This window comes from Porites lutea, chromosome 5 (genome assembly GCF_958299795.1).
Source record: "Porites lutea chromosome 5, jaPorLute2.1, whole genome shotgun sequence".
In the NCBI taxonomy this organism is placed as follows: domain Eukaryota; kingdom Metazoa; phylum Cnidaria; class Anthozoa; order Scleractinia; family Poritidae; genus Porites; species Porites lutea.
The window spans coordinates 25,156,585-25,184,522 of record NC_133205.1 but is presented as its reverse complement, the minus strand read 5'-3'; the positions used below and the strand labels follow the sequence as shown (position 1 = coordinate 25,184,522).

Below are 27,938 nucleotides of genomic sequence, written 5' to 3'. Positions count from 1 at the left end.
AGAAATTCCTAAAGTGCCCCCCCCCCCGCCGGGCCTTGACGCTAGTTTTGCAACTTTGAATAGCGTTTACCTCAACCCGAAATCAAAGGAACGCGTCAGATACCTCTAGAAATCCGCTTTAATCTCGCCAAGGGTTTCATTCGATCTTTCACTCATCCTCAAATATTATTTTATCCTATTTGGTTAAAGACCGTATGAATCACGCATCTCGTGATATGCAAATCAGCTGAGATTAAAAATGGGTTCTAATGCGCATGTGCATCTGCTAACTGAGTCCCTCTAACTCAGGGCAAACAGACTAACGTCATGCTGAGCTCATAAGAACACTTACAATAAAGCTTGAGAGATAAACTTACGGAGAGATACAGTTATTTTGTGCAATATCCAAAACGCATAATATTGAAGCACTAACACTCTTCGTCTATTCTAAGACTCTCTGTTACAAGGTAATATGGCGAGAGAATGAAGGACGCCTGGTGAAGTGTTTTTTTTAGTTACACCGTCGTCAGACGTTTCAGTTTTTTTTTGTTTTTGTTTTTTTGTTTTTCATTTCTCAGTATTTATACACGATAGTGGGACAAACATAACAAGAGGGTATAAGAATCGGATGATATTAAACTCAGCTTAATTCTCCGAGATATAAGAGTTTCTTTTAATCACCAGAATAGCGCGCCCAATTAAACTCGCAGCCGTTTGTAAACGTTTGCAATTTTTTTAGTGAAGTTATACATCTATTAGTGTTTTGAAAAGTACCAGACTTTCAACTGTGTTTCTAAATAAAAACCTTTGGTTTGAAATACTTTTCAGGGTTTCAGTTGCGGTAATTTTCTCGATTGGCTGCGCTTACATTTTTAGTTGAAATGTTATCTATTGTAATCAGTGAGATTTGTGTCTATTAAGGACGGCCTATTCTTTATTAGGGTTATGATCAAAAGATTAGATCATCGAAGAGACCATTTTTCTCCACTGATTGCGATTGTTTATGATAAGCCTAGTGCAACCATCTTCGCCGAATAATTGTTTCGTGTTTCAGTTATTTGCTGCAACTGAAACGGACTAATGTTAAGCGAATAGCATGACATAACGTGCAATGTTGCGCCTACCTTGACAAGCACCCGCTCAGAACACTAGCCAAGCATCTACTCTAGTAACCTTATGGTAAATATTAGGCGCCACATTGTCTAATAATCACCACTTAAGAAGAAGAAGCAAACGTCTATGAATAATCAATGACAAAACCTTTTGACGCTTTTTCGAGAATAAGAAACCCAAACCAACAGAAATCCGTGAAACCCGTTGTTACTTTTAGATACAGTGTAAACCAATCGATGACTACAAATTCAACTGTTAGGTTGACGATTAATTTCTTAATTACTTGGTTAATTTTTCAAATAAAATTAGAAGAAATCGAACTATAACTATTCCTAAGCCAAATTTAAACCGTGCCTTTACAGATGACCAAAATTTATCTCTTGCTACAAAATGCCAAAAAGACAATCATCCTATTCCCTTCACTGTGCTCAATACCCTAGTTTTCATTAAAGGTACGATATAGAAATCTCTGCTTGATGCCGGCATTAATTGTGAAGTATATGCCAATATTTTCAGCCAAAACGCGATGTTATTACTGAAGACAACAAGTCCTGAGTTTACGGTCAGCAAGCGAAGCGGCCCTTTCGAGGCTAGCTACCTCCGTTGCAGCTTCTTTCAGGTAAGCAAACAGTGTTGGAAATTTTCTGCTATTTCATTGAGGGTTATAGAGCAAGAGTGATACAAAAAACAAACAAAAGATTGTTTAAAATACTGTTCACATCAATTTTCACTTAACTTATTTGATCATCATGATCACAACAAAAACAAACGATTAAGCCACTCACTAAGTTTGCAACTCAGTTCGTCCGGATCGATATGTTCATCGTCATTTTCTATTTAGCATGGCAAAATGGCCGTGAACATTTAAAGAAAACTTGAAGAGTTACACAGTAAGATTACTTCGGTAACGTTTTTGCGCATATCGAAAGAAATGGGACACTGCAACTTAGCTCCTAAAGTTAGCTTATGAGAGCAAGATAAAATTATTAGACGGGCCCTTCGCTTTAAACATCCTTGACCATAAGAGAACGATATTAATACAAATTTCAAAGTTTATTTCCTCCTACTGTTTTTAATTCATGTACATTTGTTTCCTTTAGACTGTCGCGCACGGGCCGCTTTCACTTCTCAAGTGGCCAAAACCCAATATCAACTCTTATTAAGTGTTTATTAAACTGTTTATTCGGCGTCTTTACACCGTTAAGTTTCATCCTATATTGTTCGTTGCTTAAAACCACAAGTACCCACTCTAACAAACCGCAAACAAGTGGTCTTCACTGAAATACATCACAACACATGATCTTTTCGCAGAGTGAAAAGTTGTTTCAGCAACATGTGTTACGTAGAAAGTTAACAGGTAAAAGATGAAAAACTACATGCAAAAACAGGCTCGCGGGTGTTGTATTATTCGTTCGCGCAGATAATTAATATCGCTAAAAGCTGTGGACACGAGCACAGTATTTCTGGCAATTTGTACAATATATCTTGATGACCAACTCAATGCTTCACAATGTAGAGAATTACAATTCCTCAATCAGGAATTCTCAACTACAAAAAGGGCGAGCAATATATAAATATACAAAACGTGACGGCAATTTCGTTCCAATAGCTGACTGGACACCGGGGATTAAGGATTAGAAATCTTGTTCACTGTTTCTGCAGACTATAAATTTGTTCTCGTAGTTGTTATAATTTTCCATTCGCAATCATTTAAAGCTTTAGAGCATTTCCTCCGTGGTCTACGGTCGTTTTAATGAGACCATTACTACAAGGTTTATTTAAAAATACAATAACAATTAAATACAATTTATATTCATTGACACAATACAATGTCACTCATTGATAACGGATACGGAAAACTTTAAAGCCTAATACAGCAATGGTTATAAAAGGAAAAGCATTTTAGTTTGAGAAAAATTCAAGTTAGAAAGAATTTCAATTGCCAGTGCATCTTCATTTTCTTAACTGAAGTAGCATAACCCTTTAGTTAGTCGGTATACTTCACGGCTGAGACAAAATTACCACTGTATACATGCGTACCGCGTAATCCAAAGAGAATTATCTGGCAATTATAAATATTATCAAATATCTATATATACATAATGTTTAAAATGTTTATAAGCAATACCATTCCATGTTTAGTTTGTAAAGCAACACAATGTTTAAAAAAGTAGCAACTCTGGCGTCATACCCTTGGCTAGTAAATGACGCAATCAATAGACACTTCCACGTTTTTTTCAACTTTTTACATGGACAAGTCAGGGAATATCCGTCGACACCACTGTAAAGAGCCCATTACAATGAGTAAAATTGCCAAGTTTGAGAGTGATACGTCTTGTAAGTGAGCGAAAAGATATAGCTCCACAAAGCTGCGAAAATCTACAGACATTTGTATGGGGGGAGGGGGGGGGGTGGGGGTAAATTGCTCCTCACCTGTAAAAATGTTTGCAAAATTACGCGACTGTGAGGAGATATGTTTTCGTTAGTTTTCAAAAAATCACTTTCAAACTTGGCAATTTTACTAATATAAAGGCTCTCTTTCCTTCCAACCCAGTTGACGGAGATTCTCTCGCAGAGTGAAAAAAAAAACTCCACGAGACATTATTCGCGGGAATCCCGAGAACACGTGACAATCCCGAGAAGACGTGAGAACGGAGTTGATGAGCGGTCGCTTATGAGAGCAAAGGAAAAGTCTATTTGGGTGATTCTAAAAGTGGTCGCAGAGTAGCAAAAACACTCCATGAGACATTATTCGCGGGAATCCCGAGAACAAGTAAGAACGGAGTTGATGCAAGAAACAATCGCCATGTTCTCATGTTGTGTTTGTGTTCAAAGAAGTTACAAGTAAAGTGTTGATTTATATGAATAAGACTCTGAGTGGTCGCTTACGAGAGCAAAGGTAAAGTCTATTTGGGTGATTCTTAAAGTGGTCGCGGTCGCTTTGGGAGGGCTTTTCATAACAATGTTTAAGTCCTAGTTCAAACGGGGTTTTTAAAAGGTGGTCGTAACCAGAGCCGGTCGCTCACGAGAGTGGCTTTGACCGAAGTTGGAATCACCCTCTCCCCAGTTTTCTCGCTTTCACTATTTTTGCGGGCTAATTCGCTCACTCCCGACTTTCCCGACATTTAATAGTGAATGAATAGTCATAATCTGGAGGCAAAAAAATAAGAAAAAAAAACTTAGACTAAACATCAAACTTGAGTACGGTCCATAAGAATTCATCTTCATAAAAATTCCCCTACATTTGATAAATTGAAGGGAATGGAATAATCGCGATGAAGTTTGAAACAGCGCGAACTCCCTTTTTAAGGCGCTGTAATGAGAGATTTTTTTCTCCATCATAGCCTTCCGTCTAAGGGTAAATGACGTTTTACCGAAAACGCCGGTATTTGAATATCATATACTACTAGTATTGCGCATGCTCTGTAAAGGATGCTATCGCATTTCTATCGATCGATCTTTTTAGCGTTTTCGTGAGGACCGACGAAAACAATTCAAATACGTCTCTTTTTTAGCCGGATGGTGGTGCACTTTATAAAACTGAAAATTGCCCTTACACTGCAAACACTCATGTCTTGTTTGTCCTCACAGCAGTTAGTATTCCACAAACTTCGTAAAAAAGAGACCACCTAGGGTTACCGTTACGTTTCAATTTTTTGTCATCGTTTCTTTGTATGCTCCTTCATTCATTTTGGGCCATTATCAGAGTAGATTTGCTACGAGTCGACCTCTCTTAAGTTGTTAGAGAGCTTCAACAAGGTAACCAACCAGGAAAAAAAAATTAAAGGACTTTTTAGAAAGTCTGTAACCAGAGTTTCGAGTCCAGTAATCTTCTATGCTAGCCACCCGAATAAATACATGAATAGATTAAATCCCTGACTTTTATCACTTAAAACGAAACTTAGAGATTCTTAAACGCTAACGAAAAAATGGCTGATTTTATTTTTCCCCCTAACATGTCAATTGTGATCGTTCCTATCATTGATATAGATAAAATAACATTTTTAAACTCTAATTAACCTGAGTTGTGTTAGTAATCTTACACGGAGGATTGTTGAGATTACTCTTTTGAAAGAACGCCACGATACTTCATGAAATAATAAACAACCTATTGCCACTTGGAATTCGTTCTATGCCTCCGTCGTTCTGGTTCATTAATCCAACATGAAAGGGCTCAGAAAAAGTTCTCGAACGTACACCCCACTTAGCAACTTGCTCGGCTTGACTCCCGTGAAAGACAATGGTAAATTATTGGCGAAGTGGTCACTGTTAAATAGCACGCTGCTTGCCCAGAGCTTAAGTTTTTTCTTGGTCAAGAAAGCATATGTTCTCCAGATGGCTCAAGACTGACCGCACCATCGAAGCAAAATACTGAGTCCTCTTGAACAAGAAATACCTTAAAAAGGTTGTTCTCGCTTACAAACCCTCAAAATTTAACGACGACATAACTCCGTTTAAAGTTGCTAATTTTACTTCTAGAGTTATCGAGTTTTGTTTTCTGGATGCCGGACAGTTGGCAGACTAAAGAACAATTAGTTTATAGCTCTAAAGGTTCCACTGTTTTTCGCTGCTTGTTTGTGTTTAGTTTTTCGTTGTTTCACGTGAGAATTCACAACGTGCAATCAGCCTCGAAGAAAATAAAATTTAAGGCTGGCATTGTTTGCCTTAGACGGTCAAGCAATAGGAAGTAATTCAGATAATGTTTTTAAAATCCCCCAATATTTCCTCGAGTATAATGACATCTGATTACAAAGCAAATACAATTTGTAGAGAATTGCGCGCGGTAAGTGTGAGTCGAAAGCTAAAGTGATGCTAATTTCCTTGACTTTTGGCTTTCTACTGTCTAATGAATGGCCGCAGAGTACGCAAGCTTTGACCACAACACTAAATTTGCGCAAAGTTAAATCAAAATTCAATTTGACAGACTTTTCAAGCATCAACAGGCATGAAAAATAAATGTAAAATTGAGAATGAATTGATTAATCGATAAGTAGTACGTTGTTTGAGGGTGTTGAGATTCTTTTTTTCAAGTGCGTTTGAGCCGGGAAAACAGATTTCGCATTAATTGATTTTGAATAACTGTAACCATTTATTGTAAATAATACAGTGACCATCACCATGAATTTCACTTCGACGTTAAATGCTGTATTCCAAGTCCCCACTGTTAGAGCAGAGAGAGAAAATCAAATCAATCCTAAAACAAGCAGGCTCAAATTTAAGGGAAGTCAACTGACTGATTTCTTGACTGTCTGAAACCTTAGTCGTATTTAAGGTATACCAAATCTATATCATGAAATATCTCAAATAAAGAAAAACTGACCAAAACATTTTTTAGCACTGCATGGTAGGGTTTACACACACTCAGGCCAAGGTTCGGACAAGAGAGCGCTCATGGATTTCAATTCGGCGGTGAAAGCATAAAACAAACAACTTTTTGCACACTTACCACCAAAAAATCTTGTGTAATGAATTACGTGTTGCAACAATTTTTAATTTGCGATAATCTCAACTGTGAAGAATAGAGCTCAAAATAAACAGATTTACACCTATTTGTCAAATGTTGCCACTACAAGGGCCGGCTTGATTGTTTTGATAATGGTTTAATTTTATATTCCAAATTTTCAAATTTGGTTTCAAATTGAAATCCACTAACGTATTAACGTTCTTAAAAGGTCGAGAGTGATGAGCATCAATCGTATTGTGGCAGAGCCTTTCTAGTCTTTTACTTGCACGTTTCGTTTGTTTTATTTTCCTAGAGATGTTTAACGCAATTTTAACGATTGCGTTTACGATATCGTTGCGTCGGTACGCAGTAAGTTTACCGGCATTATCTTATGTTTCTTTGACGAATTAGCGACCTTGTCCTTCGAAGTCTTGGCTCATTTGAACTCTAATATGTTCTCACAGCTTTCAGAAGAGCGTAATTGAAATCCTAGCGAGTTCATTGTAGAATTTACAGGTTTATTCATTTGAACTGATTGCGGCGACTTCTCTCTGGAATTAGCATACAGGGGAAAATCCAAAGCTAATAAATAAGTTATTGTGCGCACTTGAACACTGCAAAACACAAAATAATGTTTGTTCACCATGAAATTATCTTTTATACAGGTTAAACACGAAAAATAGTTGTTATAAGTTATTTAATTAGCCTTTTCTTTGGCATATGTTTGGCATCTGTCCTTTTCCCAGGGCTTAACAAGGATCTGAACGCTCTGCAAACTTAAAAACTTAAAAAAAAAATAGGTTTAAGTCGACGAGAATCTAAAAAAAACGAAATGGGCAGGGTGTAAGCCAAAACCCTTATCTGCGGTTTGATTTTTAACCAAATACCACCCCTTTTTCGCCCGTCATGTGTCGATATCATAATATCTTAATTTTAACTTCTGTGAAACAATGGCAATTAAAGGTGTTGTTTTGTTAGTAGTCGATAATAGTGTCGTCATAAATTGAGAAAAATTACTTTTGCGGTTTCGTCGCCATTTTTCCGCTACAACCTTTTTGCTTTAAAATTTCGCTTCACTTGATCGATTTGCCTAAAACGGTGACATCATCAGAGGAAAATATAAACGGGGGAATGACAATTAAATTTTACAAGCTTATATATTTTTCCTTTAAAGAAAAAAAAGGCTATGAACTTTGCAACCTATTAAATTTGCAGGTATTCTTGTGACCTAGGGGCGGGCACGGCTATTTGTGGAAACCAATGCGCAAAGTAAGAAACAAAATAACTTTTTCTAAGAGTATTTAATTGTAATTTAGACCCAACATCGGAGGCAATTTGAACTTGCCTCCTAAAATAAACCTTAGCTATGGCGTATATGGCCTATTTTATGCATTTTGCCGGAAATTTTACCTCACTGAAAAATACTTATAAAATCATTTTTCATAACATCGACCGAAATAACGGAGCATGAATTTGCCAAAACGATGAATATATCAATTTTAATCACAAATTTGAGGGAAAAATTTTGTTTAATAAGTGAAATTCAAGCCATAATACGCTTTCACCTTTCAAGTGGAGTTAACATAAAAGAAACTTGAAATTCGCCATAGAAACAGACGTGCTATTGTCCAATTTTTTGTACATTACTGACGTATTCTCGGGCCAATTTTGTCGCTGTCTTGTTTCATATTCAGTTTATGCTCTGTCGCTGACTTCCGAAGTAGTGAAGAGGAACCCACAGAACAACTTTTCACCTACTATTATGAGACCACAAATAAATCATCAAGGAAAATTAAATAATATTGAAAAAGTTTTCTATAACTTTTGTCAGCGTACAGCAAAGTAACACCTGGAAATTTCTCAGGATGGAAGTTAGCTGTCGAACCAACGGAAGTGAGAGCTTGAAAGAGAGATACACAAACAGTGCCACTGACCTTAATGAAATCAACATAATTTATATCCAATTGACAGACTCAACTTGGCGTCAGATGCTTAAACGTGAAGGGTCCAAAAACGAATTAGCTCGCGCGTATCGCTAACCATAAATTATTTATTGCTCGTAAAACAATTGAGTGATTTATTGCCAAATCGGTCTATCCCTGTGACGCTCACTTTGCTAAAATAATAGGGCTACAGCTGTGACAATTTTCGCTTCCATTTTTTGTGTTCATTCGGTGTGTAATGGGTTTTAAGAGATCTTAACTTCTGCCTTGCAAAGAGAAAACGACCACAAGACCGGTGTAAAAAGTTCCATTGAGTATACGTTCTGCGCAAGTAAGTCATCAAACCAGGTAATTTTGTTTTTCTTCCAGTGTTTTTTTACACATTTTTATTTTTTTTAGTTAAACTAGTTTTTTTTTCTTAAGTAGAGTACAAAAATTTTGATTTTATCTTGCTTTATCTGATCGCGATAGTTTTTATTTACAAGGTGTCAAGAAACTTTTATCTTTTTCTAGCCTTTTCCTCCCGTTCAGTTTTCTAATTCTTAAAACGGTAGCGAAGTTAGACTTTTTATAACGCTCCAAAAGACTTGATGGACATGCATTTTTGTTGAAAAAGGGAACGTTTTCCAAACGCGTTTCGTACAAAAACGAGAAAACCGCTGTTATTCGTTTTTCTCAGTTAACTGATGGACACATTTTTTTCTGGCATACAGAAACGTTCAAAGAAAATAAAATTTATATTGCTTGGTCATTAGAACGACCTTTTTTTCGAGAAGTATTTTTTTTCTTTTTTTTTGTAATAACCTTATCAAATACCAAAGAAACAGTGCTATGTCAAGTCCATTTTACTGTTTGTTCAGCTAAATCTTGTCTAATTCAAATGTTTTCTTCGCTGATGCGATAATTCGATCCTATTGCCCGCACCGAAGGACAGTAGAATGTTTTTAAATGCTTACTGCGTTGACCTGAAAACGACCCAAAATGTTTTCTCCGAGTAATTTTGCCAACGTCGTTTACTTTGACCATTTTGAAAGATTTTAATTTGCCATTTCTCTTTCAGTGGGCATCTGACTAATTGGTCCATCTAGTCGCTTTCAGCCCGAATTCATGATTAAACATCGCAGCATTAATTCTAAACGGTTTAAGCCAAAAAGTGGCACTGTATCCGGTAAAGCAATAATAGAAATGTAATTTCTCAGGTCAGCTTTATGTCTAGCTTCGATGCGGGAAAAAGAAAAGCACAAGTCAGAAATCAATCATCGAACGTGATACACATTCAAATGGCTAACCCAATACTTATTCCACGGGTAACTTTTTTCGCTGTTCAGCGCGCAAATAAAAAATATCGTCTATGACGATCAGACGCAATTTAATAAGTTGAACGATGGTTACCTTTACTTATCTGACCCTATTGACTTCACAGGAAACTTAGAGCTGACTATGGCATATCAATATTCGCATTTACCTCACGGACTACCACAATATCTACCACCGGGCTGCAAGTTTCTGAGCTGCCACGACGCGCAAAATGTACTGCGAAGTTGCTCGACTTGGAGACTTCCAAATGGGACTTTGGTCACCCCATTGGGAGGTGAACTTTACCAGGTTGTCGAGGTTCCAGCGAACTGCGACGAACGATGCTCATTGCACCAGGTTTGTCGCAGTCTTGATGTGCGTATTTCTAGGTCGCTAAGGGTGTGGTAGAGTACGTATTCCCTTGGTTCATTCGGGTAGCAGTTTAGGGAAGGAGTATCAGAAGCAAAACGGGAGCCATTTCTTGTCAGGTTGTTTTACTGTCGTTTTTATTTCGCTCATCTGGAGTTTAATTCTAAACTAATCAAACTTAGTTAAACGAAAAATGAAATCTAGCTAAAACTGTCCGCCTGACTAGTATAAAATGGGAACGTTTCAAAGTTTCATTTGGAGTAAATTGGTTTGCACAGTTTCTTCCGCAGACTTGATGTAATTAAAATGCAATATGTTGTTATTTCACAACCACAAGGGCGTTTCTTCTCAGCGTGACGTTAAAGCTGTTTTGATGATTCTTTTTGTTTTTCAACGGCTTGAGAAAGGTAATTTTTCCGAAACGATGTGAACTTGATATTCAGTGATTCACCGTTAAAATATTTTGGATGGTACCTAGTTTTTGTGGATAGCACATAACCCCTTTTGCACGGTGCACTATAAGGAAGGAAGTCGTATGAGAACAAAGATCTTTAAAATAGGCGAACACTTCGTAGTACAATTGGTCGGTTAGGCTTAATATGTGAAAACACTATCAAGGCTACTAAAAAACATTTTGACAATTTTTAAGGCAGAAAAGTGCTCCTTAAATCCAACAGAGTAAACTAGTGATACTGTGTACATGTACAAGGAGTTGAAATTACTTTTCCTCATGTAAAGACGTCCTGTTGTTCCATGTCGAACACCTGTTTAACAGTTCCATGGTTAAAAATGCAATTCTCAATACTCACCTACGTATACTTCTCTTTATTCTAAACGATGAGAATTTGGTTTAACATAGAGACAAGTATCCCCTATCGCTCAGATGGCTTTTTAGCCTCTTGTCACCTGCACACTTTAGTTAACAATGTATTGACTTGATAATAAAAACATGGAACTGGAGAATAAAAATTGTTACCCACAACGGACAGTCAACGGCAAACAAAATTAAAGTTGTGCCCGACGGACATAAAATAACACCTAAATATTATTATGAATTACGTGGACCGTCTTAGAAACTTAGCCCTCTGGACAGAAATAATGAGGACTTAATGTCGGCAGCTAGTAATTAAAACTTAACTTTCGTTAAGGCTGAGTGTAAACAGAATTGAAATGCTGATAGGCAAAGACAATGATTGCTTCCTCTTAGTGGCAGGAAACACTATTTAAAGATTAGAATTTAAATATGTAGCTTAGACCATTTATGAAAATGTGCCGACGCCTCGAGTTTTGACTAACGTCGATTCGATGAAATTCAACTCCGACACCAATTATTTTTTTTAAACATTAGGCTGAGTTAAGGAAAGAACAACTTGAAAGAAGTATTCACTAATTCAAACATCCGACAGTTTCCGTTTCTATTAAAGAAGTTGTATTGCCAAAATATTACGTACATAGGACATAGAAATAATTAAATTTGTACAATATAATGTTGACCAATGCGATCAAATCCTTCCCCAGCTGCCCTGTTTCGCACACTTAGTAGCTTCTCCCGTCTATATTTATCTTATCGCGGCACGGTGAAAACAAAACTTTTAAGGATTTGAATAGGTGTAGCGTAGGCTTGATTTTATTTTTCACAAAAGTGTAATTTCCCGTAAATTTCAACCATTTCAGAGAAACAATCGATTAAGCACTGAAGTGTGAGAATGTTATTGTTCAGTTTTCTTATCGCTATTAACTCTTTGCCTTCTCACCGTGTTTCAAACTACTCCGCATACCTTGTACCAGTTTTTGAGTCATAAAAAAGACAATAAAACACAATGGAAAGCAAACAATATCTAAAAGCTCTTAAAAAATATAGATGCACATTTTATAACACAAAAAAGAAATAATTTATTGCACACCCATCCGTAAAACATTAACTTTCATTGATACCGACTACATATATCCTTCTTCCATTCTGTATATATTACTTGTGGTACAGTGATTCATGGAGAACATAAGATAACACAAGACCAATGATCACTACTCGTTTTCTTTGATTATAGTCACGACGTTCAGCCCCATCTTCAGTTGCTTTGATCACCGAGAACTCCGCTTTGCTGAGAAATGACTGGCTTCGATTTCGGCATTACTCATCAGATCACGAGGACCCTTCCTGCTTTGCCGAGGGAGTGTCAAGATTACCACCATTCTACAGAGGTGAGGCTTACAGTCTATCTCCTAATCTATTAATTTGCCTGCCTGTTTTTAATTATGGGCAACATATGATGTTTTGCGAGACTTTGTTAGCATGCAAAAATAGAATGAGCCATTCTTCAGCATCGATCACTTTTTTCCTGCACGCAAAGCGCTGAAAAAATTAACTGTGCAAATTAACAGGGTTGCAATAAGTCTTTCTTGAACAAAAAACTGCTTATTTTTGTACGTTTGAATGCTGGGTATACGTAGTTGTTCGATCTTCCAGAGTTACATATCATTATTTAGAGACGCACTGTTCACGAAAATCCGTAAGGATTCGACAAGACAGAATCCAAGCAAAGAGATGGCTCTTACGTCGCCAGCACAGGCGATCATTACAACAGCACTATCGCAACTCCATGACCTATTCGTTTAGAATCACTCTTTAACAGGGAAATTAGATGTCACTCTTGAAATTATTTGGTCTCTGTACCGTGTATAGTGTTCTCTCACAATGTGTTTAACAAAGAAATAAAAAATTTTGCTTTAACCATTTTTTTTGGTAAGGTAACAAGAGAAGGACACAAATATGTGGAGAAATGCTTCAGTTACTAACTTCTCCTTTTTTGCTCATTCTACTTGTTCCCTTCCCTTTATTCTTCAAAATGTTGCCTTGCGATTTTCGCTAAGCACAGCAAGTTGAATAAAAAACACAACACCACATACATTTTAGACATGATTTTGTCGGTTTAAAAAATAGTTTGTTCCATACAATTCTTCAGCTTGCGCCAGAAATCGGCTTCAGTTAGAACCTAAGTAAATTTCAAATGTTCGTAACAGTCCTTTCATTACGCAAAGGAGGATTTATGTAACGATGTACGCAATCAATATTTTAAAAAGCATTTTTGCTTTCGCTACTCCGACAAGTTCTCGGAGTCCTTCTTTTGAACATGCGGGCTAATTTTCATACTTCGGCGACGGCCACTTGCCGATTACGTACTTTTAATACTAATCGAGATTTGACATACAAGGTCTTGCTATGCAGTCTTGTTGAGAATAGCTGTCATTCCAGTTAAGTCATTGTTGTAGCGCTCAGCCAGGCTAAACATGCGTCCGTGTTACAGTTCAGCCGAGCTAAACACAAGTCTGGTTTCTCGAGAGCAGTAATAAATAAATACTGACATGGCTGATAGTTCTTAAACAAATTTGTTGTACACAGTGTCCCTCTCCCCTTGAATCGAGATAAATTATGGCCTGTACGTAAAAATCCATTGCCGATTTAAGCGATATTAAAGATTATTCAGTTTGTTCTAGAGAAGTACCCAATGAAAAGCCGAGAGCGAAATCGTAAGAATTTTTTGATTTTTTGAAGTGCCAGCTATGTCAGTGAACTAAAGGAGGCGAACAAAAAGTCTGAAGTAAAGAAAGAAATAGTTTGTACTGTAATGATGTTTAGTCATTATCCTCTAAATTTTAACTATGAATATTTAATCTGCAATTTCGATGATTCAGAGAAAAAAATTAGGGAGAAAAGAAAGCAAATTATCAAAATAAATCGTAAAACTTTTAACTGAAGTATTCCACCTTAAGGATGGCAAATATATATTCTGACTCATTCAACTTGCTTCCTTTAATAGTGCAAATTATGTTAGAAAGTATGACCTTTAATTTCACAAGATGTACGAAAAAAAAAGAAAGAAAGATTGGATAATTTATAGATATCCCAGCAAGTGACCTTGTGTTTAGTTTCAAGAAGAATTTTACTTTAGGGACTAGGTAAGAGAGTGGTGTTATTACTTCTACGCATTGATGCCGAAAAAAAAACCGTCTCTTTATTTAATCCAAGAGCAACTCTCGGCAGGACACACTTCCCTTTGTTTAAAAGCCTAAAAACACAGGTGGCGTGAAGAAAAAAAGAAAACCGTATTATTGATAAAGATCACACGTGTAATAACTGGATAGAACTCTACAAATAAAAGAAATTCCTCTTGAATTTTCTTTGAAATGTGTGCACATGATTTGAAGTTAGGATTTTTGGTTTCGAGTATACGTGTATTCAATTCAGTTAAGCTTGCGTGCTCTGAAAACTCCATTATTATTTTCTTTCCCAGAAGACAGCACAATTAATTTAATTTCATGGCAAAAAGTGATGTCTTCGAAATTGGATTCTAAAAGTAATTTCCATCAGGAAATTAACAGCAAATATTAGTTCCCCCTGCAAATCACTAACAATAATCAAATCATTAAAGTTGCATTAACTTTGATACAATGCGTTTATTTAAAAACCTTGCTATTCCAATTGTGTTTTGGATTTATTTATCTGGGTCCTACTGCGATATATTGATTGAGCTTAATTGCCTAATATATTTTGGTGTTATATTAAAAATATCTTTACTCACTTTCCAGATGGCCCTCGCTGCAACTGTCAACTCTGCGTCACCACCTTGTATCCCGATCGCCTTTACGAGCACCACCTGTCGCAGATGAAACCGCATGATATGATGTGCAGGCTCAGGGAAGAAAGATTATCTCCTTTGCTTCATAAACAAAAAACCGAGGCATTGGAAAGTCCAGGAGCTTTTCCTTTTGCTCTTTCACATCAATCTTCGTCTTCGTCGTTGAATTCACCTCAAGAGGAACAAAGACGACAAAAGCAAAAGCGATTTCAATGCATGCACTGTGAGAAGTCCTTCGGCAAATCCTCGCATCTTCGGGATCACATCCGAACTCACACCGGCGATCGGCCCTTTCGCTGTCAGTTTTGCAACAAGGCGTTCACACAATACTCGAACTTGAGAACGCACACACGCATTCATACAGGTGAAAAACCATTTAAGTGTCACCACTGTAACAAAAGCTTCACCCAGGCTGTCACGCTTCGCAGTCACACAAGAACTCACACTGGAGACCGACCATACCATTGTAAGCGATGCAGTAAATCGTTTGCCTGTTTTTCCGGTTTGAAAGGACATCACAGAGTCCACTCAGAATTGGAACAGGAGGAACTAGAAATCTGATAACAAGTTTGTAATTAGTTCAGCTAGGAGAAACGTAACACTTTTCCTAAACCATAAACCTTAAACAATGTAGATAAAGTATTGCTTACAGCTTAGGCATCAATTAAGAAGCCGACGTTGTAGATTCGGGTTCCAGGGCCTAAGGTAAAGAAGTGTACATAATTAATCGTTTGTACCATGAACACTTTCACAAGTTCTTATAAATATAGAAACTCTTACGTTTTGGTTGGTGGTCTTCAGAATTAAAGTTTCTCAAGAAAAAGAACCTCAAAGGAGAGTGTATTTTATTACTAGTTTTCTTGTAGGTAAAGTGAGACCAATGATCAAATAGAAGAGACCCCCGGTTAAGAACATGGATGCAAGTTAATCAGATCTTATTCAGACACATTTTGTTTAAAAAAAGATAAATCTTCTTGGACTCAGGATAAGCACTCCCCAACCCCATGTAATTTCAATAATATTTAACGAATGGTAAACGGCTCGGCATAAACATGAAACAACCGGGGTTCTCAACGACAGTTTTCTGTAAATTATCTGTTCGGGGAAGCAAATATTGCCTACAATTTTCCATACCTGTGACCGTTCCATTCATGTTCAGTTTTCGAAGCTCATCTTATAAATTCCCTACGATTGTCTGAAGTTTGATTTTTCGCATTTCACTCCCCAGATTAAAGCTATTTTTCGCACAAAAAGGCTGTGAACGAGTGTCACAAAATAGATACCAGCTCCCGAGTGAGAAACACTGAACACATGAGATCGAGGCAAAATGTGCCAGGCCGGTCCAAGATGGCGTCCATACCGTTGAATCGCATGGCACACAGAACGGTTACTGCTTCATGTACGGTACACAAATAGTAAGCGTTCTCCTTCGTCGAACGCAAAAAAGAGAAAAACTTCTTTTATTTTACTTGCGGATAGCAGGGAAATGATGAGAGTGCTGTCATCTGCTCGCGCAGATGGCGTGTGTAAATCATTCATAGCAAATTTTTTTGTTTGTTTGTTCCTTTCTTTCGTTTTGCTGAATAAGTAGTTCGCTGTCTCAAAGTGGATTACAAAACCTTTTACGTTATCTTTAACGGTCTTTGTAAAACTTCCTTTCAGTATTAAGACAAAAATCTTTGCAAACTATGAGGAAAATGCCCAAATAGTAAGTGGGTAATTGACCAATCAGAGCGCGCACTTTACTTTTGTTATGTTATAAATAAAAATAAAAGAATAATTCAATGTTCTGACATTTTCATTATAAATTTTGGGAAAGTAATAAGGTTTGGTGGTTTTGCTCAATACCATAAACTGCTGCTTATAAGCCTCACCACTTATAAGGACCCCAGGTATAAGCCCATCTAACTATAAACAAAAAATTACATCTGGGTTGTAAGCCCCCCCCCCCCCCCCCCCGCCACCCACCTTCGGGGAAATAAGCCCTCCCCCAACCGTATTGAAATGAGTTTGATTTATTAGGCCATTTTGAAGCTTAATTAAAAACCAGCAAATGCAAAACGTATTTTGATTAGCTCTGCTATGGCTTTTATTGACATGCTTTTTCAATTCTGGCTATAAGCCTCCTCAGATATAAGCCCCTCCTTTTGTAAGCCCTCTTAAAACCCTTACGAAGATGTATAAGCCTCGGGCTCATAAACCAAAGTTTACAGTATATGTTTAAAAGATGTAAGGGAATGACCTATTTTCCTATCCATTTCACCTGTTATAGGCTAGCCTGTTCAAGAAACTCAATTGGGAGAGGTGACAAAACGTTGTTGAAAAAGCTGAATTCTGAAAAAGGTCTTAAGCCAAATTACTCACCAGCAAGTACGCAATGAAAGATTAAGTTTAAATCTCTATTCCCATTTAGTAAAATCCAACTAGTGGTGTATTATCAAATCTGCCTTCTGATTGGTTGAGCTACTACTAGGCTTTATGTTATAGCCCAATAATAACAAAAAGCGCCGGCATTGAAAACCAAAACAGTGGCGGCTGAATCACGTTTTGCTAGCCAACGTTGTTTTGTCTCGATATTTTTGACCAGCTAGTTGGATTATTATTCCTCTGGCCCTCATGGCCTCTGAGTCAATAGCCCATTCGGGCTCAAGGAATAATTGTTAAATATTGATTGCCCATGGATTTTCCTGCAGACTCAGGCTATTAATCCTAGCTGCAGTAAGTTCCCACAATTTAACAAGTAGTCAAAAAGCGTTTTCTATCCTTGTAATCAAACATCATACGTTTCAACTGTAGTCCAGTTCTGGGCAGGGGTAGAGGAGGCTATTTTAAAAAATAGACTCCTACACTGGAACTTGACATTATAAGTCTGTCAGCAGGCTGCCAGTCAGTTTTTTCTGGTGCATTTAATTTCTCTACACTGGTTCCACAAGTTTTTTTCCCTCAAATTGAGACACAGAGCGGTCACAACAACCCACTATACTAGGGGATAGAAGGGAAAATAAAACTTGATCAAGGGAGGTGTTGGCTTCAAGTCACGTGACATAATGCGTCACCAGCTCCTTCTACAGCTTTTGGAAATTATCTTCCTTTTGGGTACGTTTAAGGTGACTCCAACTTAATTATGAGCCAATTTTAGTATTTCAGAATCACGATGAGGAACATCCCGTGGTAAGTTTTCTAGGAATGGTTGAGAATATTGACCCCTCTTCACTGTGAGGTCCGAATGATGGGGTCACAGAGTGGATGTGGGAATTCGCTTCCCATGAATTCCCAAGACAATTTCTATCGTAAATTAGCAAACCGTCAAATAAAACTTGCATAACTCTAGGCTGGTAGGCCGGCGATACACTGATTCAATCGATTTCAATAATGAGGGTCACGCCATTTTTCAAGTCATAACTGAGCGGCAGAAGCTTCAAATTCTGATTTATAATATCGATGGTTCATACGGCTGTAGAGATCAATACATCAGCTGCCGGCTATCATTCATTCCGTGCTCTGATTCTCCGGTAAACGACTTAAGCTTTCCTGAATAATTCTCAGCCAAATCGATCGTCAAAACAATAAAACGGGACTCTGCAAATCTGTAGATGGTTCATGGTGAAATGCACATGCATCAGGTGATCGTTTACATCCTCCCGTCGAATCAGACGAATGATAAATTTAAAAAACTGTTAACTTACCTTGAAACAATAACTTTTCCGCAAATAAAGGACTAAGTACATATGAAACAGTCGTCCTTGAAAGGAATAATCTGCAACAGATTTACCCGGCCGCCATTATTTTGAAAACACAATAGCGAGTTGTTTCCAGTCCTCTCTCATCAGACGTGGAAAAAAAGGACATACGGAAAATCCCCTCCCCGGAAGGGAGGGTTTTATCACAAGCTCTAGTAGATCGTCGTAATAAATCCCTTTATAAAAAGCACAACAACAAATGATTCTTACGGAATTAAGAGGCTGGTTGGGCTGTGTGGAGAGGTTTCCTAGCTTATTTCGTACTGTATTTCTTCATCCGTGGGTTTATGTCAGGAGCCCATGGAGCGAGCAACTTTCATGGCGCTTTCACGGACCAGTTTATTTTAGAACGGTTTTGGTGCGAATTAAGAATATCTTTAAACTCCCACAAACCAGTCAGCAAAGCGTACAGACCTAAAAATGATAATTTTTTTCTTTTAATGACGACGTTACGTTTTCCTTTTTGACATCTTACACTTCGAATGCGTTCTACACGTGGTGGAGATTCCATTTTCGTGGGAAAATTTGCCCTAAAATGTGTCTAAAAATAAAGCGGCCCGTAAAAACGCCGTGACATAGGCCTAGTGGTACGATAACAGCCAGGAAATGTCAGCACGCAAGCCGAACCGCTGGTCAGCAGTCCACGTGAAATGTGTTCAATTAACACCGCCGTATTAAAAGTAGAACTCTTTTACTTTCGTGTTTCTTTCTTCTATTCTCGGGGAAAGTTCTTTTTCTTAGTTCGCCGTACTATTTGACTTAGTTCTCAGCTAGGCAAGCATTTTCTCCTTTCAAAAATTAGCTTTCGTTAAAAGCTCGGTTTCTGTTTTGCGTGGCTTTGAAGCGTTTCCGGAAAGACTTACTGTTCATTTTTTATGGCTAAATTCGTATTCAAAACTACCAACAGTCTATAAACAATGCAATATCGGCTGTACGTGCACGCGGCTTAAAAATATCTTTATCATCTCTTTATTCAATTTTCACCCCCCGGCTGTGTACAATGCTGAATTATTATTCAGTTCAGTTAGCAAATCGAAGTTGTCGGTGACGTTCTACGAGCTACATTCTTGCCTGTCTCCTGTTCCTTTTAACCTTCCGGACACATGGCAACAATTTCTTTTCCTCTCATCGTTGAGAGACTGCTTAGAGCTGCACGTAATACCAGGTGAGACTTAAAGTAAAGCTTTCGGCCTTTAGTTCAAGCGTATCCACTTTATCAGTTGGCCTAGAGTTTCGACACAATAAAATCATTAGCTTCTATAAACGATTCACAAACTGGCCTCGTGTTTAATTTGATAGCGAAAGTGTTAGCAACGGCCTCTAACACGAAAGAGTTTTCTTCTGAACTGTCTATTTTGTAAGTTTATCTCAGACCATGCACTTCGATTCAGAAGACAGCTCTTTAACTTTCAGTGGCACAGCCAAGTTATGAGGCAGACGTCCTAAGATCCTTTGTTTTGCCCGTGTCTTCAACCCACTTCACTCTTGACAGTGGCCAAAGAAAAATTCACCAAAAAATTCAAATTTCTTCCTGCCACCGAGGTTTCGTTTGAATGAGAAACCATCTGAAGATTGTGTCCATATATTTTTAAGTTGGGCAAATCATCTCGCTAAGAAATGAAATGGATAAAGCAAGGCCAGCACTAAACCTAATCCGTAACGCCGAAAGGTGTTTTTCTAGATATACGGAATACTGTTTTAACCTTTAAGTAAGCGAACCAAAGTAACTCACTCGACATGTTCATGCCGATGTCAGCCCTCTGCAATTCAAAGAGATTAGATCAAATATCTGATTAAACAAAGGATACAAAAGTTCACAGAGGGAAACTAGTTATTACTGCAATAAACAGTATTCCAAAAACTACAAAAATGTACATTTAATTTAACTTGAAATGAAGTTGGCAAACATGGAGGATATTGATCGTGTTGGTGTTCGCGCTACTTAGAAATGTTGAGGTACTGAATGTAGCTATATACGAAGAGAATTTGACGAAATATTGGGCGACCATTTAACCCGTCCAAAAGCTATGTTTGGAAAAGATCTCCACGATATTTAGGCAATGTCAACAATTAATTATTCGCGTCAATAAATTACAACAATGTTCTGCCACGGTTTTCCCTTTTGAACGCGCCATGTTGCTACCTCGCCAATGCTCGCCAAATACATGGAGCTAATGCACTTAATGAAACACCCAAATTACTGATAAAAGCGACGACTTTATTTCAAATCGTTTAGACTCGTTAAATTTAAGTTTTTGGGACTTTTGAAGCCTTCGGGAAGGCAGTACCGTTAATACACTGATGAGCATGTGATTATGTGGACACATTCCGTTGTTGATGCTAGGATCTAGAAATACTGGAATCAGTGAAACAGGAATCAGTGGTCAAAACAATAATATTATATGTCCTAGATGCAGAAAATCCTCTGCATGGACTTGACGGACTTTCATTGCGTCTGGACCACGGACTGAAATCCTGCATACAACCTTCGGGCTTAGCAAACCAAAATATTTAGTCGAATGAGAACCGTGAAACGCCATCGGCGTTCGTACAGTGCGTAATTAAAACTTTGGATTCGTGCTGCATACAACTTAGCTTCATTCTTTCTAGAATGACTTACTGGAGTACTGAAGAAACAGGATCAGTTATGTACGATGATGAAAGGAGTAGAGTAAAAAACTTTGATGTTATGACTTCCCTTTAAGTCGCTCATTGATTTCTTGTTCGATCTTGTAACAGTAAGACTAGTAAGAATTCTTTGTATCCAATTCAGTTTCTTTGACGTTTTTGGGAGTGTACTAAGCGCTTTTTATGGCCACCCAGTTTTGAAAAGAAGCATTAAAATCCTAGAGATTCCTTTTATCTCTGACGGAAGAGAACCTTTGTAAAGGACTTGAAATTTTTGTTAAATTTTAAAAAATTGATCACCAACATAGTTTACGTCACAAATATCTTCCTCCCCCATGTTTAGATATAGTATATATTTTTAATCACTAACAGGTGCGCGAGTTTGAAACTTTTCCAAATCGTTGTGTTGGTCTACTCCAAAACGTCCTTTGCTTTATAGTTCTGTCTGACTTAAGCCGGCCCGCTGTCAGCTGAAAAAGACATAACTTACGTCAAAGGCATCATCGTCTAACAAGTTTTTTTGTTCTGTTTGTGAAAATAATAGTCGCCGGCGCAGCATGCAAGACAGAAAAGGTCTAGGCCATGTTTTGTCGTAAAATTATTTCATTCATTTTTTCGTTCATGTTCCTTGATAATTTGAATTCTTTTTGTAAAACGTAACAGTCTCGCAGCATGCTCATTGGCAGCGGGTCTGGAGGTAGGCTTTTTAAACTAGTTGTTCCAATGGTATACAATCGGTTATAGTTAACTTTTTTACCCAGGCCAAGCTTCGGGGTTGTAAGCAGGAGACAATCAATATATTGTTCAAAGAAACAGAGTTGAGGAGAATTTCCCCCGTTCTCAAAGACTTTAAAACGACCTTTGGCTCGCAAGACTGAACGTCTTGCCCCATATATAAAAGCTTGCGGCCTTGATGAGGTGGGTAATCCAGTTTAAGAGTATTTGATGCAATTCTCATACAACCTTGTAAAGCGACATTCTCTGCTCTAAGATCTACAGTACCCCAAGTTGATATATCAAGGTTTGTGCATGTTTTATTTTTGATATTTCAATTACCATTTGATTGTTCTCTATATAGTTCAGTTTCATGCAGTTTTTCCCTCCCTCAGTTTACCGTGACTAGATCAGTTAAATGTTCTTCCACTTGCCATTGTATGACAAGGCCTGCTAGTTACCACAAGATATATAGTCCGTATCATTATTTTTTTTCATATTTTTACCAATTCAGTTTTTTGGGCTGTTGCATGCTCTTTTCAACCAGTTTTTACTCTATTCATGAAATATGGTTAAATAACCAGTGTCCACTGAGGTCTCAGTTTTTTCGGGGCTGTTGAATCTTTATTGAGGCAGGATTGTTAAAATCATTTTCCGTGTGGTCCACTGATAAAAATTAAATCGTAATTGTTAAGAATTCGAAGAGGAAATAACAATTGAAAAATAATTGCTGAAAACAGCGTGAGATTTCTTCAAAGGTATTACTGTCCATTACAAGGGACTAACCGGCCTTTAATTTACCTTCAGTAGAATACACTGTGCACTGAATCACACTTATTGCAATAAAAAAAATCGTGAAAGAAATTAAGTCTCCATAAAAGGGCAATGCTGCATAACAAGCTTTCTCGTGGATGGTTGCACCAGTTTTAGGAGTTTAGTTGCCGATTCAGTGGGAGTATGTCGAGCTATGTCGAATGGCACTGAACTGAGGCAAGAGTTTATGAAGCAAGGGTCAGCAAATACGCAGAGTAGTATCGAGAAGAGCATAGTGAGTAAATTGTTCGGCTTTGTAAAGTATTATGCGCTAAGAATATCATAGTTTTAAAATCTGACCTTATAAACTTGAGCGCTTTACCCAATTGAAATCATGATAAATTGAGCTTTCTTGGCATAAAATATATTCGTCAAAATGGTCTTTAGAAATCCGCTTAAAACCTTAATCTGTCTTTATCTTTTTATCCGCTTAATCTCATTATTGTAAAATATTTGTGGTTTTCTTTTAAGTTTATGTGACTTTTTTTGAAACGTTTGCTGGGAGAACTGAGAGATACTGTTTTCGTACTATATAATAGTAAGAGACGATAGAGAGCTTAAGCATGACTTTTGCCGGCTTTAAAACGGAAATGATGACTAGATTTTTCCGCTCTTGTTGCTCTTGTCGTTTGTCATCGGCCGGTTTACATCGTGAGTTTTTGTGATCATGATAGAACTTATAATACTGAAGTTACTCTGTTATCGTTCTCGCATGCGGATGGCAATTTTGCGACCAAATTTGGCGTTTCTTGTTACTCGCTCAGAGTATTTTTTGACCATAATCTTTGTGACGATAAACGTAGTGCACTATAGCGTGTTCCCTCGGGGTGAACGACCCATTGCGGTCCATATGGTTTCATTTGACGAAGGAATTCCCGCAAGAATTCAATATATTTGGACCTCATACACGTTCATTCATTTTTTGTCATACTATTTAGGTTTTTCAAGAGAGTGCCTACATTCTTTCTGTTATTTACTAACACAGAGCCATAAGTTAAGGTCTCCGTGGCGCAAATAATTGCTCAATGTATGAACACGCCCGAGGGAAGGTACCTTTGATTGACTGATACTGATATGTATACGGGATGGGACTTTACTGGGGATTTCTCGACCAATTTGGTCTGTAAATTGTTGAAATTTATGAGTTTCTTTATGGGGAACGGAAGATCGATTATAGCATGGGTTGAAATGAGGTGGACAAAATCGGGAAAATTGTATTTGTTTGTTTAGTCGGATGATAGGTAAGTTCAAGTTCACGAAGCAGTCCACTCATCTCCACCAAGAGAAATATAGAGTCCCCCCCGGGAGAATTTGATGTTGTGTATGTTATCTCGTGAACTGATCAGTTTTGCTTTAACTGCTACAGGTGAGTGAGTGTGAGCAACCGAAGCGCACTGTGGACGGCTGTGGACTGAACCAACTGTCACAGTAAGTAAAGATTACACACATTGTTACATGACGTCAGTTTAGAACATAAAGAAAGCGGCTATATAACTTCAAAAGGCAGCAAACCCCCCTTTTCCTCTCTTTAAAATACTCGTCGCTATCCGATAGCCAAGAATTGCACTTGCTCAGTCTAGGTTACGCGGTTTCCTGTATACTTCTTGATCACATCAGCCATTCGTGGCTGCAGGATTCATCTGATTGATAAATTTCAGTGATTCGTACCTGAGAGCTGAGCAACAGATTACTTTGCAGGTACCTTTCCTCTGCACCTCTCTGTTCACTACTCCAAAAATGCTTTAGTAGTCCAACAATTTTTGGGCTATTTCCTATTGCGTTCAAATGAATTAAGCGTCTGAACGCAGTACACCGTTTAAATTCAGTGTATTGTGGAGGTTTTCTACAGTTTTTTCTCGTGAGAAGTTGTTACGTGGATTCCCTTAAGTATTTCCTTTCAAACAAGCTATGTATTAAGCGGTACTATTAATTAAAAGGTTTAACGCTATACCAAATGCTGAATTTATCAGACCAGCTTAGTACTCTCAGGGAAGGCAAGTGGAAGGGTTTTGCAAGTGGAAAACTTAGTTTCCCAGAAGCTGTCACTTCCTGATCTGGCTGAATGATTTAAGTCGAAACGAACTGCCTGACATTATGCCCCAGAAGGATTGATCGTGGCAATATAGTCTAGTATATTCTTCACCGGCGAGCACAGTGTTGGACTGACAATCCAAGATTTGACTAGAGCTCGAATTAATTAATTAGGTTTACACTGTGCAAGGCGCAAACAAAGGTCTTTTTCTCAAGTTTAATTTGGAGCTACTACAGACTTGAAGGCAATATTCAAAAAGAAAGTTGTCGAATGATTAATAGCTATTATACTTATCTGGTATAGTTTTCTTGTAAGTAATCAAATTTAATGAACTGAAACGCATCAGTGTATGCTTTCTGCCCCGGTTAAACTTGCCGGTTCACTTTAGGACTAGAAGTCCGTCCTTTATTAGTACCATCAATATATACTAACAGTTTGTGTAACAGCGCAAAAACTCATCACATCCCGAGTAATCATTAAACGTAGGCGTTCTTTATGGTAGTTAGAGATCAGTCTTACAAATTCACTAGCATGACGTGATGTTGTTTACAAAATGATGTGGGCGTATTTTTCAAACATTTTCTTGGATTGATTTCGCGGACACAAAGTAGTGCGGTCACTAGTGCCTAACACATCTAATAATAGTTCAATAGGATATAACTATATTTATTGTTCACGTAAAAGCTAAGATTTGGGTAGACATTTTAAAACAAAAACAGTTACACTTTTTAGCACTACGCTCAGTTTCAAGTTTTCCTTGTAGTACGGTCTAATTGCCCTGAAACAGATCGCTTGAATTTGAAACATATCAGTAATATAAGTGAATGGTTCTTTGTCCAGTTGTTTTTACGGCTATTAATCATTACAACTGGTATCCAACTTAGAGAGCAGTGAACCAATTTAACATCTTCAATGGATACTCTTGACCCATGTCTCCGTTTTCGCATGAAATAAAATGTATCCGCAGACATCCACACGTTCGCTATGAGTTAGTGAAGAAACAGTCCAACTGACGCCGTTAATCAGTTTTCACTTAATCGTTTCTTATAACGTTTAACTGCTTCCGAACAAGAAACTTATTTTGGAAAGTTTACATTGCCTGTTTAAAGCAGTTATTGTTCTTCTTCGCCGGGATATAGCGGCATGCCAGTTCTGTTCATAACCCATAAACCACACAATTAAATTAAAGCGATACCGACTTTCTTACACTAATTTTGGAACCACCGAATAAGACTCCCGTTTTTACTTTTCCAGTAACAGTGTTTTTTGTGGCTTCGATAAATTTGAATGGTACACCGTATTCGTTATTTCATAACAGCACGGTTTTTTCCCCAAAAGATATTGACTTAGAATAAGTGAGTTTTCCGTATGTGTTCCAAAGCGCCTGCGCTTAATTGTAAGTCGCCGATATGATCACTGGATAGGCTATCACTGGACGTGCGTAGAGGCGCGTGCTATGCAGGCTATATGCGTCAGTATCAAAATCAGGCGGGATTCTTGATCAATTATTTAAATTTAAAAAGTTTAGATCGAAACGCAGAGGCTTCGTTCAGGAACAGCTATCACTGATTTGTTTGAAACATGGTCATAGTTATAAATTAAATCAATACTGCGTACACATGCGGAGTGGTTAAAGGTAGCAGTTTACGTCATTAGAGAACGTGTTCTTTTTTTTCACTGACCATTAATTCATCAGTATGACACATTTTTTAGTCATCCTCTTCTTGAGCTTATTTTATTCCCGTTCATTAAAGAATTTATAGATCTCGTAATCGCACCTGAAACTATAAGTAGTGAAGAACTAGTCATACCAAACCATGTTATGGAACAGTTTGCATTGTAAAATTTCATACTTGATATGTTTTCAAAAAGGAAAAATATTATTGTGAAAAACACTATACGTTTGTTAATTAGGTTATTTAGAATTTGTTTAGGCAATAGGAGTGATGAGTCTTCTCCTGGTTTATAGCTCAGTTGGGAGAGCAACGGTCTGCTAAGAGGGAGATAGCGGGCTCAGACCCCGGCCGGACCAACTCTCAGGGTCTTTAAATAACTGAGAAGAAAGTGCTGCCTTTGTAATGACATCTGCAAACGGTTTGGCATTCTAGTCTTCTCGAATAAGGACGAAAAACCGTAGGTACCATCTCACAGCACTTTCTCTTATCTGGTTCTTGTGGCCGGGACGTAAAAGAACCCACACCACTGTTCGAAAAGAGTAGGGGATCCTCTTTCAGCAGTCCGCGTAATGACAGTGTCTGTAACGTCTGCTGGCGTTATAACGAAAAATGTAAGCGTTAGGGCTTTCTTTTCCCAGGGACAGCAAACTGTTCGTAATAATGAGGTGTCCATATTAAGCGGGTTGCCGTAAAGTGGGGTTTGACTGTACTCGTGGGGGTTCCGCCCCTAATATAATTTTCCCCGAATTCGCACAAGTGACCCTGCTCACAGGCATGGTTTATCCTCTCTTGCTTGACATATCAAAAAATAAACATGCATATGGCTTTTGCACTGAAAAAACAAACAAACAAACAAAAAAACATAACAACAACAAAAAAAGGTGTACCAGGCACAGCAAAATGAGGAAAAAATGTATTGCAGCCGTATTACGAAACAACTTTGAACCTGTTTATCTTCTAGCGGCGAACAAAGAGGAAAGACGGATGTTTTCGCAGGCTATTTTTTATTTTGATCAAAAGCACTTGCTCGGGTAATTTTCTATATTCTGTTTAGATCATGCAATCATCAAATTGTAGGCAAAAAGCATTAAACTGAATTTGCTTTGTAAACTCAAATTTCGCTCTAAACCCACGCACAAAGTGATAGGGACTCTTCGCAGGGATTAAATAACACCTATCTTTCTTATGTTTCATACCGCTGACCAGTCACTACTACTGCTCGGCCTGGTCTTCGAAGCTTGTGGGCCAAGTGAAGGAGAGTCCGATGCAAAAAATTAGTATTGTGCAACGTGAAAGTCATACTGCTTGATCTATTCACATCATGGAACGTATTATTCTGAGTTCTATATGAAGAAAGCACTGATCAAATAATTTCCAAGCTGATAAAATGGAGGAAGAACAAGGGTTCGATTCGTTCAGTGAGCGTTTGCCGGTGAATAAAATCAGGGATAAAATGCACACCCGGGAATGCACATGGATTGTGGTGTCCTGAGAACAAAATGCAGAGCGAAGAAATCATTGTTTATAGAAAGTGAAGAAGATGGGATGTATTTGT

At 37.8% G+C, this 27,938-nt stretch overlaps 1 protein-coding gene across 3 annotated transcripts; it reads left to right on the top strand.

The window, feature by feature from the left end:
• Positions 1-1,621: 1,621 nt before the first annotated feature.
• On the top strand, positions 1,622-15,777 carry LOC140939088 (uncharacterized). 3 transcript variants are annotated; one of them, XM_073388646.1, is made up of 4 exons: positions 1,622-1,711; positions 9,902-10,131; positions 12,192-12,345; positions 14,731-15,777. In XM_073388646.1, exons 2-4 carry the CDS (start codon positions 9,919-9,921, stop codon positions 15,339-15,341), a joined length of 978 nt encoding a protein of 325 aa, XP_073244747.1. In that variant the 5' UTR covers positions 1,622-1,711; positions 9,902-9,918; the 3' UTR covers positions 15,342-15,777. The 3 variants fall into 3 exon arrangements, with proteins under 3 accessions (XP_073244747.1, XP_073244748.1, XP_073244746.1); XM_073388647.1 differs by lacking the exon at positions 1,622-1,711 and adding an exon at positions 8,699-8,809; XM_073388645.1 differs by lacking the exon at positions 1,622-1,711 and adding an exon at positions 8,702-8,826.
• The last annotated feature ends 12,161 nt before the right edge of the window (positions 15,778-27,938 follow it).

What these genes read in the sequence shown, in the direction of transcription:
- LOC140939088 (XM_073388646.1), top strand. Translation starts at nt 9,919, where the DNA reads ATGGCATATCAATATTCGCATTTACCTCACGGACTACCACAATATCTA. An exon ending in AACGATGCTCATTGCACCAG is followed by an intron (nt 10,132 to 12,191) that starts GTTTGTCGCAGT and finishes CTTTGATTATAG; the next exon opens with TCACGACGTTCAGCCCCATC. An exon ending in ATTACCACCATTCTACAGAG is followed by an intron (nt 12,346 to 14,730) that starts GTGAGGCTTACA and finishes CTCACTTTCCAG; the next exon opens with ATGGCCCTCGCTGCAACTGT.